This window comes from Aplidium turbinatum, chromosome 1 (genome assembly GCF_918807975.1).
Source record: "Aplidium turbinatum chromosome 1, kaAplTurb1.1, whole genome shotgun sequence".
Lineage (NCBI taxonomy): Eukaryota > Metazoa > Chordata > Ascidiacea > Aplousobranchia > Polyclinidae > Aplidium > Aplidium turbinatum.
Window position 1 is genome coordinate 19,153,653 of NC_137472.1, and position 16,958 is coordinate 19,170,610.

The following is a 16,958-nucleotide window of genomic DNA, read 5'->3' on the forward strand; positions in this document are numbered from 1 at the left end:
AAATTTATCTCCGATAATTATCGCCGGTAAATTATCGGCGATAATGCCCATCACTGTTGACGACGTTACGTTATGAGCAAAATGTTGGCACACAGAATCAAAAATCGGTAATCTCTAGGCTAATAATATGCTGATTTAATGTTTTTCTATAAGTTTTATCGAAAAATGAATACAATTTTTGTGACCTTTAGAAAAAATTTCTCACTTTTTTCGTTTGCAATCAACATTTTGTATTCACAGTCTTGGCAAAACTGTGTGTGCTAATGGAATGCTAAATTAAATGTGCCTGAATCTCTGAATTAAGCATTGATCAAAAATCTGCTGTCTCAAAAGAATCTAGTTGAACACACATAGCCTTACAAAATATTTGACACTTTTGCATAAAATTTTTTATTCGAGAAACCAAACTTTTGTGTGACGCCGATGTCGCAAATTCAGAAACTTTTAAGGACTCCCTGAAAACGCTTCGCAGACCCCTTAAAGTTCGCGGACCTCCGGTTGATAACCCCTGAACTAGGCACTCGAAAGGTCGAAAATGAACAATGCGCTCAGTAGCTAGAAAATACTTCGAGGCGATGACGGCGCTTTCCTATAGCGACAACGTAACCGTGGACGTCGAAGTCCACGGCATAGCGTAGCTGTCAAGGAGTTATTTATTTCTACGAAAAGGACACTAAGCACAAAAGAAAGCTTTTCTGAGCTGAGTGACTTCCATGTGTGAGCTATTTTTGGTGGGTCTCTTTTTATGTTATTATCGTTGCATTTTTTTTTATTTTTTATTTTTTCATAAATTTGAAAGTTTTACAATTTATTGCGAATTGTAGACCTGTGTAGACTGGTCTGTTATGTGGTGGGCTTCACAAAATGATTGGAAAATTTGAATTCAACTTCTATTTTTATACCAGAAACTGTGAATCAGCAACAAGCTATCCTTCTGCAGCAGTTTGCCGTGGAGAAAAACTTACCCTTGGAGACATTGCAGACTGTTTTCTATCCTAATCAAAACCATATGCTAGCCAACAAAAAAGCCAAAGAAGCAATGTACAAGACATCAATCGTTTTTCTACAGAATTGTCTGAGTGATAACTTCATTCTTGAATCAAGAGAAAAATGAAGCTCGGAGATTTCAAGAACAAAAATAACCTCCATGGAACTGCAGAATTGGAGAAAGATTTAAAAAATAATAGACAAATCAAACTATTTCTTTGTCTAAACGTCGGAGATAGGCTGCAATAAATTGCATTAGGCTATCCCACAAACGCCCACTCGGAATGAAACTCAAATGACTTCTTTTAGCAAACCGACTGAGCATTTGGATCTGGGCCTAAGCCCTAGGGTATAGGCTGACAGTACGCTTTATCACATTTTCTGCATTAAACACCGGAGCGTCGTGGTGAGAACTTCTGTTGTGTGAGCGTCGTGGTGTGAGCCGAGAGTCTATTTTTTTAGCACCCCAGATTCACGATGTTTCCTCGTTATAAGCTCGAAGGCTATTAGAGAGCAGCCAGTATTTTGTTTCATTATTCAAGACACGCAAACCTTCCACTCCAGTAGGTGGCTTGAAGATGGTGCAATCGTTGATGATGTGGTCTGCAGTCTGTTTCTCAGCACCACATTTACAAGTAGAGAAAAATTACCGAGTGTTTCTCAAACAATTAATTCCAAATCGATTTGTTGTTTGAGAAAAAGGAAGATAACTCTACTGTTTGACCTTCCGGTACAATTTGAAAAAGAACAAAGTGAAAAATCATTGTTAAACCAACTTCATTCATTTTTATAATAAATTGTGGATTATAGGCCTACTACCGGTACCTGAATTGAAATTTTTTGTAATGTTTGTGTTAAAAGTGTTCCATCACATTTATCTGTGTCACCTCTAATTTACGTGCTCAAAAAACAAAAAATAGGTAAAAACGCAGGCTACTCTAAACTAGTTGGTTGACAGTTTAGCGTTGATTAATTTGCCATGCGAATTCACGCGGACAGGAGTTTCCACCTTGACATCACTGCTCACATTGCAGTGAAAGTAAGTTAAGTAATTTTACTTGTAGAGCCTACATTGATTAAAATACAGTTTAAGTAACTTCTATCATGTATACACTACAGTAGTTTGTTCAAGCTTACAGCTTCCATGAAAAAATTATAATGTTTAACGCAGGAAAGCAATGTGCTGCGGTAGATTTCGAAATGCCTTGGTGTGCTGTAAATTGCAAAAGTTTAAAAACCGTCGAAATAGACGATATTTTTGGGAGGGGCAATTATGCTGGTGTCGTAGATTATTGGCAAATGTAACGGCTGCTTATAACATATTAGGGCACCAAGGCCTAGTGCTTAACCTCTTAAAAAGCTAAAATATGATTCGAAGCTGGTTTATTTAGTTTTCCAACTCAAATAATAAAAAAAAAATACAGTAGGCTACGCTTGCTACGGTCATCGGTTTCATCATGCACCCACTTTGCATGTTTCGACTAGTTCAGTTTGAGCTACAAGTATGCGAAACCGCTAGGATAGCTCTCATAGAAGCTTTCCACGTCCGATGATAAAGATTCAATCAAGTCAAGTTAGTGTAGCTTCGTCCAGGGCTACTACAGCCTACCATGCATTTCATTCGGTGCCTTGTAAATAGGACATTTAAGAACATGGTCAGCAGTTAGCTTCTCCGCGCCGCATTTATTTTGCATAGATTTAACGCATACAGACGTTGATTCAATGTAAAATCAGCCAACTTTGGTAGACGGGTAAGGATTGGTGGAGTAAGCATTTGGCTAATACGCCAAGTTAATGTGAACTGTAAGACAGGACCTAAAGTTGAAATTCTCGTGTACAGACAGCCGCCTTCGAGCTCACAGCCAGATGGCCTAAAATCCAGACAATAAACAAGAATCTGGCTTAAATTCATACGCTGTGGGTGTTCGACGGCTACAAATCATTCGCATAGTTATTTCTGTCAATGTTTAAGTTTCTGTGACGCCAGTGAAGTGCTACCCAACAAATAAAACAGTTTATTGATATAGTTCAGTAACGTTAGCTATTGCCTTAGTGCGAGTGCATTGCACCTGGTCACTTAGCCTACACTTGATTACATCGTGCCTCCCTGTGAGTAGTTCGCAATTATTGCAACATGACTTGGTACCCACTGCACAGTGGATTTGTCACTTGCACACATACCAGCTCAGTTGCCGAGTGGTTTCGCCTTCGGCTCTGGTAGATCTGAGATCGATTCCAGGTCGGGTCAAACCGAAGACTTTAAAAACGGTACCGATTGTGTTCTATCCTGCATATCGCAGTGAGAATGAGTCGGGTAATAATGTGATAACATCGTAAACCTGATATAAATTAAAAATGAGCCCTGTCGCTAAAAGACCTTAGCTGTTGTAGAGCGACAATAAATAAAACCATAACATTATTATTACTTGCACACATACTCCTACTCGTGTTAAGACCTCTTTTCAATTCCTTTACGTTTGTGGGTTTTTGTAGCTGTTCTGCAGTACCCACAAGCGTAACAATTATTAACCGTCCTGGAATGTCCGAATTTCAGACTAGTAACTATTGTCCGAAATCTTCTAGGATTACCTGGCAACCCTGCCCATAGCCAGAAGCTAATTTCTTTTCCACCACATTGAATTAATGTTGAATTTATTTTTCTGAATACTTAACAAGTTACGTCAAAACGACGTACAGCATCGTGATTTTTACATAATGTAGTTATATAAGTTCCCTTCACTAGATCAAGATATAAGTTTTATACATACTTAACAAAAACTCTTAATTCAGCGACACAACAACATTCCTTTTGTAACTGAATAGCATACAATAAAGTGCACAGGGTCATGTCAGCTGGATATCATTAATTAGAAAATTCACAATCGGGCCGAGCCCCAGGTGCAGGAATTTTAAAAACACGAGATGCAAAACTACCTGCTAAAACAAAAGTGTTGCCAAATGTTCTTTCACTCCAATCACTATTTGTAGCTCGCTCGCAAATCGAACATTGCTTTTTAAAACTAAAGTCTTAAAACTAGCCATACCATAATTCCTATACTGCCTTCATAACAACTTATTGTACCAGGCATCCCAGATACAAAACATCAACTAATCAATGAAAGAACATTTTGAAATTGTGGCTACTCAGATGACTTACAACGTGGAAAAAATAGGGCATTCTCATGTAGAAGTTCTTCCTTTTTACGTTGATGCAACGTCTACAGATGTTGATTCGGTGTAAAAAGAACGGATTCTTCCAGAGACAAATTCACAAAACATTGCATTTAGTGCTTGATACATTGGAATGCATTTATGACTTTACATCAAGATCAAGGCATCAGGGGAAGACGATACTTAGCAATTTTTTTACCTCAAGTTGTAACTTATGCAAGTAATCCAAATTGCAAACACAATCGCATTTACCAGATGACACTTAGGATTTTTTGAATTATTTCAATGGCTGTAGCAGGAAAGCATTCGTTTTTTTCATTTGACTCTCAACAACATGTTTTGCATCCAGTGCTTCTACGATCCCTGGCCCTACAATTCTCTTTTTCCAAAGACAAAAAATGAACAGAACAAGATAGAATGATAAATGTTGTGACCCGAAAATAGCTCATGCCTCATCTTGCAAAGCTGGTCATTTCTACACTGGTCTAACGTCAAAGTGCAATAACGACCAATTTTGGTAGGTGAGTAAGGATTACCATAATAAGCCAAGTTAATGTAAATACAGTAGCAAGGTAGATGTGGGACAGGGTCTAAAGTTGAGATTCTCGTGTACAGACAACCGCCCTCATCACTGCATGGTGCCAAATACAGGATTGTATCGGCAGATGCTTGGTCCACGTTCGTCATAATCCGCTTTCGTGTGACAAACTTTGTAGAACTCGGCCTGAAACAAGTTGATTTCAATTGACAATTTGAAGTTCCATACTGCAACTGGATGATAGCCGTGGATTTGCACGGTCATTGGCAGAAATCAACTAAACACCGAGAAGTATGATTTTGCACAGAAGATTATTTGTTAGGTCACAATGTTTCAGATTTTCAATGAAGTTCAATAGAAGGTTTGAACTTTTGATTATTTTTTGTGGAAATAAATAATCATAACAATAAAAGTAAAACATGGCAAAATAATTTCATTTTATGTGTTTGCGGTGCACTAAGAAACTAGCCTTCGTATAAAACTTCCATCTTTACGTAGTTTTAAACAGTAAACAATTTAATTTACAAAATCTTGAACATGAAACAAAATAAACTATTTTGTAAACAATCCGATCAAGTTTTGAGTTACATAAAAATGCATCAAAATTAGCTACGGAAAATAACATCCGATACAGTATATTGGCAAGAATGCTTCTTGCAAGCGCTCTGAAAACGTGGGCCTTGTTTAAGAACTAAATTTCCACATAACTTACAGTGGACGCGAGCATCGATCCGCCAAACCAAACAGCATATCGTTGCATACTGTGAGATACCACCTGAACTTCCATCGGCTTGGGCTGCAACAAGTAACAACAATGATCACTCGCATTTTTGAACAAAAGAAACTGATTTGCTTAGTACTGACATCAGGTTGTTTGAAATGATTGAAAAAAATCGTCGTGATAGCAATTGTAGGCTATTGCAAGGTTCAGGGAAAAACTGGTCGCATGGAGAAGAAAGGAACTTGAAGCAATAAGTCGTAATTTAAAAAGACTAATACCGTTCAATGCTTAAAAAAAACTCTTTGAACATCAAAGTACAACAAATCGGAACTTTCCAGCAGCCTCAAAGACACAATGAGCAACTTGCCTTGATCCGACCTTGGCTGAGTTCCTCTGATATTCTTAATCTTGCGTCAACAATTCTCTTCAAGTCTCTCTGAACACGTCGTCCGAAGTCTTTGAACATCGTAGATCCACCAGACAAAACCACGTTCTATGAGGAATGATTTCAAAGTAAAGGTTAACATCTCAAGCAAAGCTACAATTGAAAGTGATAGGGTTGAATATTGCAGCAGCTATATCTCGTACAAGTTAAGCCTTGTGCAGTCTTCAACTTCGTCCGACGTCGAGCTAGCATTGAATGAATAATAATTATTGGACTTTATTCACTGTTTCAAGCTCACTTACCAAGCAGCAAGCGGACACATACAGTACCTTATACAAGGGTCTTCTCACATCAATGGGACAGTTTTGTATAACTTCGTCAACAACGGTTGATATCGGAGTCGTGAAGTCAGGGTTTGAAAACTGGAAAGAAAATTGCAGCTGTCAATTCCTTGTATTCTGCTGACGTGAAACAAATAATATAATGTTGGTTCATAAGTCACACCAATAATGCACCGCTGGTAAAGATTCTTCTCATGCCCGTGTCCTTGAAAAATGGCCAGTGCACACTTGTATAACTCATGTTATTAGATTGGTAAGTCCATCCGACATTTGGCCATGAAGGTCACAAAACACTTACAATTAGCTATCAAAACAAAGCCGTTCCGTTGAAAACCATATACTTGAATGTTCAGCCAACCTTAAACAATAAACTATCTTTAGAGCCTAAGTTTCTTAATTCCTTTCGATGGAAACTACAACGGTAGGTCTGCTATTCTCGTACCCTCACAATATGCAACGCCCTTGCGCCAGCACTTCTTAAACTGGGAGACTCAGGGAGAGCCTCATCAAGGGGGCCTCAATGACTTCCGTGTGGTGTACGAACAACACATTGAGTAAAATATTTATTTGATTGATTGATGATTTGATTCTTTTTTCCATTTAAAATGCTCATACCTTAGTTATATTACTCAGAAAGCAAAACTTTCGATTAAGTTCAAAACAATTATCGGTATCCTGTTTAGAGATGACGGTCTTCGTATAAAAGCTAACGGTAAGAGCGCTAATGGCTAATAGTTGCAATTCTAGCTTTAAAAGTTCTGTTAAATTTGAAATCACTTGGGAGAGCAGAGTGTGGGTATAGTTGGCACTCCTTTGCTTGTTTTTGCTCCTCCAGGTTTCGGGATCTGGTCTTTTCAAAAGTGGCACGATATTCTCCAAAGGCAGTTCTCGAAAGCGGCCTATGCTTTGCGGCTTCCTCTCGAGTTTGTGTGATCGATATTACGGTTGTTGAGGTTGCTCTAGCCTCTAGTCTACATGCCTACGCCCTACATGTTCAAAATATGCTCTACCTTGCGTAGCTTTTTCAAACCAGAAATATTTTCATTGAAACAATATCACTCACCTCTGGGTGGAAGAAGATCTCCGGGCCGAGAAATCGTTCGTGCCCAACATCGACGTTGAATTTCTCTCGAGTTACAGAGTTGAGGTTTTCGTAAAGCTTCACCCATTTGCCGGGGTCCGTTTCGTATTTAGCGAACTCTTTGGCAATGTCAGGGCAAATATAACAAAAGCGCTCCTAAAAGATGCAAAGCTGGTAATTTTTCTGTTTTGACTAAACAGAAATAACTTCGAAAATTAAGAATAATACAGTTTTGCGTTAAAAGCTCAGTTGCATCAAAATGTGTTTACGCGGAAACAACTTAACAAGCTCAAAAAAAGCTCAGAACTTAACGGGTTTAGTAAGCAGTATAGAATTATTGATGTATTATTTTATTAAGTTGAGCGTAACTAAAACATATCCTGTTTTTACGGGAGACCTTGACGACGTGTACTTTGGTACAGGCTGGTGAGGTTTTGCTCCCACAGCTCCATGGAAATGCAACGTAAAGGACATAGCCTACTATATGCCATGCCATCATTGAGCATCCCATCGTTAAGATGGCAAACGGGATGCATAAGATTGCAGCATTGGTCCAAGCTACCCTAATCTGGTTTGCTATCGCATTCATGATGCTTTAAACTTTTGAAATTGTTTTTTTAACGTTTAAAATATTCCATTAACTTGCAAAATAGAAGTTTCTAGTGAATGGAACAAAAGTCAATCACGATTTTTGAAGAATTATTGGCTTGTTAAAATGATCTCAAAAACTGTATAATACAAACTTAGGATAACCAAATCAATGACTTTTTTGATCTGCCGGGAATGAAAAAGCAAACAAACTAAAACACATTTTTTAACTGTTAACTGATCCCAACCCACAGATAAATTCAACATCAACCAAGCGAAAAAATTTCACATTTACAACAAATCTTACTTTGATAGCCTTGGCGACTTCCATGGACTGCTCCGGAGGGATCCCTGTTTCTCTTTCTCTCAGAAGTTGCTGGATGAAGTAAGTGATGTCCCGTCCTGCTATCGGGATGTGCTTGATGCAACTTCCTATGACGTAGCCTTCCGCCTTAAAAATATCACCGCTGTTTTCACATGATAAAAGTAGAGTGTTTGGTAATATTCTGGCTTTTGCCTCGTGGTCAAATGTACAGAAAAGTAAGGCAGTCGTAATCGTGTCCAAATGTAAGACGTCCATTAACTGACCAGCCAATCTATTTCTCCGTTTTGCTTTAAAAAAAAAACATGGTCTTCATCCCGAAACACTTGTCAATGCTAACACAAAGCAATGTAATCTCGTGGGATGTCAAACTGATGTCTTTTATCTGTGGGTTCGATACCCCATGCTCATGCTGTTATGGCCCTGATCGGTGTTTTAAGAAGAGTTTCAAGTTTAGTTCGAAAATCCGCCAAAGGCTTAATGCGATTGCACATGTTTTTATCTCCATATAAACACATGGCGTCTTTTTCGACAGATTGATCATGTTCGATCAGCTGTAATCTCCCTTCTCCCATATGAACTGTCTCCATTTTGTTTGTTTAACCCGTTAAGTGCGTAATTAATTTTTCGAAACTCTCCTTACTGTGCGTATTTAATTTGATCACTCGCAGTATTTTTCGTCGCATTATTGCTTGCTAGAATGTTGGGGAACCCCCATGACGCAGCACAATACGCATTTGTTCAATTTCCTTTTGTGTCTATTGCTTTACATTTTCATCGACTATTGCGGAGAAGTCTCCGGCTGGACTATTGTTTTCTGGTGTAATCGCATTACTTTCAAGTGATTATATCTTTCACCATTGTGAAATTATTCAACTAGTTGTTTATTATGAAGAAAAAAATACATTAGTTCACAGAACAGAATAATTTCTAAGCATTTATAGGACACTAAACAAAGTACACGTAAGTTTAGTTTGGAAATATTCAATCTGTATCATTTTCTGACGCTTGTTCTAACATTAACAGCAACACAAAACCCTGTTGTTTAGTTGACTATATGTTACAAAATATGTTTTCGAACACAACAAAATATTTCCGAAACTGCTTGCAACATAACATCAAAATGACTTCACACTGACTGAACGCGCATGATGCGGTACGAATTTTATGCACCGGCAGAAAGTCATTTCAGAAAAAAACAAACATTTTGGATGAAATCTTTTTATTCTTGCAATTGTGGTTATATTGTAGGTGAGTGCAGAAGCTACCTATAGAGTGATTTAGGGATTAATGATTTCCGTCAGGCTGCAATCGTTATAGTAGTGTAAACAATGCATCTATGTTTCTTCACACGTCATAATTGCGCCTTCCAGACAAAGCGAATAGAGGAAAGCAAAATTAAAAGCGCCATGAATAGCTGCGATCACGAAAACGACAATTGTCGTCTTACGCACAGCAAGAGCGACTGTCTCGGACGACAATTGTCGTCATACGCACTTAACAGGTTAAAGACGATTTATGATAAAAAAAAAGTCAGAAACTTGCATTTTAAACAATAATAGAATGGACATGAAGTTTCGGGTTTTGAAATTTATTATTATTATGACTAAAACTAATGTGTAGAACTGTAGATATGGATAACAATAGCTACATTTGCGGAACAAAAGCGTTGGCAGTGGCAAGAGAAGACGCAATGCAGAGATGCAAATGGAGACACACATCTTCAGGGCAGACATCAACAAAGTGAGAAATAAAACTATTAAAATAAAAATACACGATGGCGACGAAAAAATAGTGAAAACAAGTTGATAAGGCGTGGAAAAGAGAAAAAGAACCAAGCACATAGAAAGACTTGACATCCATGGAATTGAGGGACGGCAAGTCTTGGACAGAGTGGAGTAAAACATGCCATCAGCATCAATCAATCAACATGTTTAATGTGGGAGTAAGGTAGAATAAAAATCGTTGGTTTATTATCTGTATATACTGATGAATGAATTTAACGCCAGGTGCTCGTAGGCTGCAAATCAAATAATAAGTTAAAAACTTTTTAGCACTACAAAAGCTGATGAATGGATTATCACGGTTGGCTGCTACAAACAACAAAATATAACTTGCAATTTTACAACAAACCTACCACAGGTATCACATGAGTAACACCGTCCCCACTATCAATCACAGTCCCAGTCAAAACTCTCTCACCCACAGCTCGCGACGTCCACGAAGCAGCCAGCGCTAGCACAGCCTGAGAATGAAAATTAAGTTATGGAAACCAAACTTAAAAAATGAAACAATTATATACAGATTAGTCAACTAAAACCAGGGGTCACATACTCCTATATATGTTTTTCGTAGGAATAGGCATACGAACACCAAAGCTCGTGATTCAGCAGTTTGGTATACTATGGTCTTCGTAACAAACAAAACTTACAAATATTCTTTCGAAGATATTTTTCTTCATACGAATATATTGTTTTGTCCATGAAAAATCGTTTTGTTTGTACGAGGACATTTGTGTTCGTAGAAAGACTGTTGTCATGTACGTCATAATTAAAAAAAATCTTTGCATAAAGAGCACTTTTTTCGTGTATTTTCACGAATGGTCAAGACCCTTCGTAACCTTCATAATGTTTTGTTTACGTGTGAAGTTAAGCTAGACCCAAGCATGCCTGCTTAACTTCATCGCAGTTTTTTAGGGTAGCCTATCCAGTATCCAAGCAGGAAATATTTACCGGTATTAACATACTTGTAATGGCATTTTATATCCTGTTTTTTTTTTATGGAAGATATTACGATGTAGAAATAAGCAGAAGTTAGACTCATCATTTTAACCAACAAGACTAACCAGTACAGGCTAGCCTACAGTGTCTATTTCTTCGAAAAGCCGTCTTCGGGACATTTTTGCTGTTTATAAATCCTAGGCTACTAAACTATGACTTGTTTGATTACTGTACTAGGTTGAATTAAAACAACCGCAAATTTATTCAAGCAATACGTTTAAGTAAAATTTTAAACGGTATGATTGTGCTTGAGTGGGCTATTTATTACTAATACTAATTATTGTTTTAAATTCAATGTTATGTATAATTACTTGTCAGTAGATGAAGTTTTTTATTCGTAAGCAAACTTTTGCGCTCCAAATACACGAACAAAACTTACGAAAACGAAAATTTTTTTTATGTCAAAAAAAGTTCAATCATTCTTTTTTTATTCGTGCAATTATTTTAGAGAAATTGTGGCTGTTCGTAAAACATTTTGCAACATTAAAATCTTGAAGTTTCAAAATAGTGGCATAAAGCTTTCCGAACAAAATATTTAAACACGAACGGCTATATTCGTGTTCATACGAAGACTATAGTATGTGGCCCCGGGCTGTGGAGTCGATTTAAAAATATACGACTCCGACGCCGGACAAGTCCAAATTCCTCCTACTCCACAGCCCTGACTACAACCAACACTTTTTAAAGAGCTTAAATACCAGTTTTTAAACAGTTTTCTGCACTGAACGTGTCAGATTGTACAGATGGTGTAAGTTGATGCTTGCGGGATCAAAATTAACCTAAAATTTATACCAGCAATATTTAATAGTGCCCATTGTGTTCGTAACAACAGCTAACAACTGATATTGTGATAAAACAACCACATTATTTCAACTAACCTGGACAGCTATATACAACCCAGGCACGTTAAATGATTCAAACATGATTTCTGCTAAATACTCCCGGTTTTCAGGGGTGTTCAGTGGAGGCTCCGTCTGCAAGTAGAATTGGTAAGAACAACATAAATATACCCAGACAGCAAACTCCGCCATTTTTACGTTGATCAATGTAAATATGAATGATTTTGCTGCTTGGGTAGGTTATTAAATCAATAGAAAACAGCAATGATATATAACATGCGACAACCGATGTATAAAATATTCACTGCATGAACTAATTAGTTGTCTTTATAAACAACTTGCGATGGTTGATTCCGGGTATCTTTGTTCTAGGTCTCAAAAAACTTCTTTGAGAGCTTAATCCTAGCAGTTTCGCATACGTGTTTAGCGTACTGTGTAGACGTAGAGGCTTTGGAACAGTAATGCAGACCCGGTCACTCAGATTAAAAGAGTGAAATTCAGATAGCTGTGAATTATTTCATCCTTTAGTCCAGGGATGTCCAACCTGCGCCCCGCCTGAGATTTTTGTGCGGCCCGCTAGTCATTTTCACTCCAAGTATACATAGTATTTTGAACTTTGAATCTTATTCTTAGCCTAATTAAAATGTACCAGTCAGCTTTTAGGGGCGCAGTAATAGTAGCCTATAGTATGGGAGCAACAGGATTATATATAACTATAGGACTCGAAGAATTAAAGCTAGCGTTAAGTAAGCTACATGGGTAGCCTAGCGTTATTTGTTCCTATTTTCAAAGATGAAATTAATGGTTTTTAATTGTTTCCTTATGTACCCGTTTTTTATGAAATTTAGGTAGGTTCTGCGGCCCATTGAATTATTTCAAGTGATAATGCGGCCCACTATAATAAAAGGTTGGATATCCCTGCTCTAGTCTAAGTGTTTCTCAACGAAGAGGTGTCCTTAAAACGCGTTGCTGAAGCGCAGACCCCGAGAATCAAAGCAACGTTGCTTGACTTTTCCTCGTTCATATTCAAGCGCTTAACCAACTGAGCTATGGAAATGGACTGAATAAACAATTTATAATCGAACATTTTTCGTCACGAGAAATTGTTCGTTTTCTCCAGTGGAGTGGTTTCCATTATTACGTAGCAATGTATTAAAAATGGCAAAGTGTTATTTTAATCATTTATTCAAAAATACCGACACATATGATTAGCATCACTGTTTAATATGGAATCAGCATTGTCTGTCAAGAAAATATCCATTTGTAATTGTAACCAAACACACAAACCATAAGAAAATGATGATCTTCGGGCTCAGCTCGTAGGTATTTGAATATGATTTGCTCCATAAACTTTTCCATTAAATCCCAATCCTCAACAATTCCATGACGCACGGGCCACTAAGAATGAAACAATAAATGACGGGTAAGCAAACTAAGCGTTTGTAGGATTAGGATGCAATTTTTTGTGGGTTTGATAATACAGATGGTCTATGTGCTAATGACTGAAATCCACGTAAGCGTAAGGGTCTGCTACTATTCGGTGAGTCCGATTCGGTGAATCCGATTCGGTGAGTTCCTAACCTCTAACCCTAACCCTAAAACAGCAATGATAATTAGGCTACGATACCCAACAATTTAAAAAAAAATTGAAAAAATCACCGAATAGGGATCGGACTCACCGAAACGGGCCATTCCGGCACCAGACATGCTCTCACAGTGCAGTCAAGTCGATTAGGACTTGAAAAGTCTGTGGAATCATGAGCCTGTTGTCTGAATTTTAGAATAAGCTTTATTTAGAACCATTCTCGAAATGAAGTCCTAAATCAAATGTTACAAATAGATAATAAACTTTCCACACGAAACTAACAGCATGGTAAACAAAAACTGTTCCATTCTCCCTAAGCCAGGTGCTTGTGTAAATGCACTTGTAATTAATATTGCTATTTGTGTGGGACAGGTTTGATGTAATAATGTGTGCTTACAAATGCCTTGAAGTCACATGAAAACTACAAGCAACATTTTACTACATCAATACAGTCGGAGTTCGTTGACACAAACCTTGATAGCGTAATTAGGTTTGTCTTGAGCGTCGTCACCAATAAAGAAATCCAAATCATCCACTCCCTTTGCTAATTTATTTCCTACTTTAGCACTCTCTTTCACGGCAATACCTGAAATAAAATACCAAGAAATCTAAGCATGGTAACTGTAGTCATCAATACCATTGGACAAACATACAGTGCATAATTTTTCAAACTCTCGTCTGAAAGTATCAATCACCATTTAAAAGCAATTAATTTACAAAAAAGAGTAAAGAGATAATACCTGTAGTGTACAAGTTTAACTCTGTAACAGTGCAACAGCACTACCACACTCAGTAGGCGAGATTTACTTAATGCTAACATTAAATAAAACAGCAAAAATGTATGGTGCTGCTTCAATGTCACCAACAATGTCAATTTACGATGTTATTTCACTAAACACGTGATAAATGATATCGATAAAAGCTACAACCGATGCAGTGGCAGTAACACAGCAGTTTTTACGTATTTCTATTGCTAAGCAAGTGTGCACCGAGTTTATAGCTTATTTGAGGTAGGTGTTTAACTGTTTAGTGTTTATTTCTCACGCCTTCAAATTTGTTTAGAGTAGTTTTTGCAACCTGCGAATGCAATTCGTTGAGACTGTGTAACGCTGAAACAATCATTAGGAGCTTGAACAAATATACAAAACATTACCAATACCGTATTATACAGTTGTAGTGTTTGAAATACTGTAGTGTATAGGCCTAGTATTTCAAACACATTCAGTTGTTTTCACTTACATGATGGTTGAATGAACTGTGGCTCAGTATTTCCTGCAAAACCAAGCTTAGAATATCTGTAAAAAAATTCAGTTATTAGCAAGCGTTAAATCAATCTTTCATCGTTTTATGACAGCTCAAAAGTAAAAAGTGCTGCATACCCTATGTCTAGTCCTGAAACATGAATCTGGGCAAATAAATCATAAGTCAAATTTGTAACATACTTCAGTTGCCATTACATTTACTAAAATAACATGCAAATCAAACATCTAAAATTCTACAGCTGTACAAGTGTACATAACTGCAAAGAAGATAGGGTTTGCTTGTGTAAAAAGTAAAATAAAAAGTAAGTCGCTGTAATATCATCCTTGGTGACATCGCCACCAAAATAGATTGTGGCTTCAATAATGGCATCTATAAATGATATCTTCAACATTTATAAAGTGATTTATTCCATGGTAAGCTGCAAAGCATTTTAAGATTGCAGGCAAACAACAAATCAACCTAGATAAAACCAAGCAAGGACACAACAATTGTAATACAGTACAAAAATAAATAAAATTTTTAAATGTTTTCGGCTACCGTACCGATACCATATTTAAAAGGAAGTGGCTACAGTTACAGCGCCGTCAGTACAGCCGTTCTATGCCTCTTTTTTTAATCTTCAAGTCGCTTTTACTGTGCATGCAGCATGCGCGCTGGTGCGTATTTTTTCTTCTTTCTTGAAAGAACAAATGAAAAAAAAAAGCATATATAACTTCTAAATTCAACCGCTCTTCCAAGTGAATCTGTGGCGCGTGTGATCTTTGTCTGGCTCGTACTCCCAAAGATATGAGTTCGATACCACCAAGAGGTGTTTTTTCTTTTAAACAAAATTTCGAACCCGAAGTGACTCAATCGTTAGGCTACGCATTTTTGTGGCCGTTCAGTTTAGTTTGTTTTTAGTTCTGACCATCACAACCACCTATAAAGCAGCGGCTGAAATCAAGACGCCCCTTTGTGCCTGCCGCACAACAACTGCTTAAGAACGCAGAAGAACTTGGTTTAAGTGCGGCACACTGGACGAACCATATGTGGAACACGGAGTGGCAAAATCACACCTCTACGCTCCGTGACTTCATACCCGACGCCGATCCCCGTCCACCAGGGATGTCCTTCGCAAGGCTTGCGTGGGTCGGGCTTAACCGTCTGCGAACTGGCGTCGGCCGCTTCCGTTCGGACATGCACAAGTGGGGCCTGGCTCATTCATCAGAATGCGAGTGTGGTGCCACTGAACAGACCGCAGACCATGTCATCCACCACTGCCTAATCCACCGGCCTCCACACGGTACGCATGGTCTGAGGGTCCTGGACGACGAGACTGTTGAGTGGCTGAAGATTTCCTGCCCTTCAATCTAGCCTGGAAAGATCGCTCATACGCCATCATCACCATCACAACGAAAAAACAGCATATGACAAACGGCATGGAACGACTGTATTTACGGTGCCGTAAATGTAGCCACTTCCTATATAAAATACCGGAATGGCTCGTTTTGGTGAGTCCGATTCGGTGAGTCCGATTCGGTGAGTTCGATCCCTTAACGGGGGATTTTTTCAATTTTTTTTAAAATTATTGGGTACCGTAGCCTAATTATCATTGCCGTTTTAGGGTTAGGGGTTAGAGGATAGAAACTCACCGAATCGGACTCACCGAATAGTAGCAGACCCATAAAATACATAAGAGTGAATTAAACATGGCAAAGAAAATACATCAAATGGCAATTCAGTTACATAGGCTACATTGAGAAGATAAAAAGCACCTCCACAAACAACTGCTTGTTAATTGTTAAACCATGGATTGCAGGATTTGATAAGTATAGCATCCAGATTTTAGTGTTGAGTTTAATTGAATAGCCTATTTATGTATAATTTTAACAACAAATCTATATGAAACAGTGTATAATATATTGTATACTCATTACTCACCCTGTTCCAACATCTACAACACAAGCTGGAAGTGACCCCATTGCCATGTTGATTGCACTACACTACAACCACTTGTTCTTTTAATGATTTTTCAGTTAAAGGACAATCACTTCTAAAATGGTAGCTATGTAAAACAATTGGAGTAAGCTAAATTTCACAAATAAAATAAGTTAGTCACTCTCATTGAGTAGCCTACCGGTAGTAGCCTACACAATACACATGGTAGGGCATGACTCAAAAGTAAATTCTGTGACAGATTACATAAGATGCCATCTTTTAACCACTTTATACACAAAATTTTGTGTATAAAACTTTATACCACAGACTCCTTAAGTAAAGGACTGGAACCTCCCGTGCTCAGGGTTTGTAACTTGAGTCTGAATGATTAACTTGAGTCCTGGCTAAAATGACTTCTAGAGAAGCTCGAAACACAATCT

At 37.8% G+C, this 16,958-nt stretch overlaps 2 protein-coding genes across 3 annotated transcripts in view; one reads left to right on the plus strand and one right to left on the minus strand.

Annotated features, from left to right (window-relative positions):
• Window positions 1–2,379, plus strand: part of LOC145772251 (inactive dipeptidyl peptidase 10-like) — a 42,446-nt gene extending 40,067 nt beyond the window's left edge. For both annotated transcript variants that reach the window (XM_082584122.1, XM_082584113.1), the window contains exon 16: window positions 906–2,379. In XM_082584122.1, coding sequence (XP_082440248.1) covers window positions 906–1,114 — 209 coding nt within the window. In that variant the 3' untranslated portion in view covers window positions 1,115–2,379. The remainder of the gene's footprint in view (window positions 1–905) is intronic.
• A 1,244-nt stretch (window positions 2,380–3,623) lies between these two features.
• Window positions 3,624–16,664, minus strand: LOC145769031 (actin-related protein 3B-like). Its single transcript, XM_082580631.1, has 12 exons — window positions 16,522–16,664; window positions 14,578–14,633; window positions 13,812–13,924; window positions 13,041–13,151; window positions 11,793–11,888; window positions 10,272–10,379; window positions 8,120–8,263; window positions 7,207–7,380; window positions 6,132–6,224; window positions 5,785–5,910; window positions 5,409–5,492; window positions 3,624–4,882 (listed from the first exon to the last, which is right to left on the minus strand). Exons 1-12 carry the CDS (start codon window positions 16,566–16,568, stop codon window positions 4,787–4,789), a joined length of 1,248 nt encoding a protein of 415 aa, XP_082436757.1. The 5' UTR covers window positions 16,569–16,664; the 3' UTR covers window positions 3,624–4,786.
• Between the last annotated feature and the right edge of the window lie 294 nt (window positions 16,665–16,958).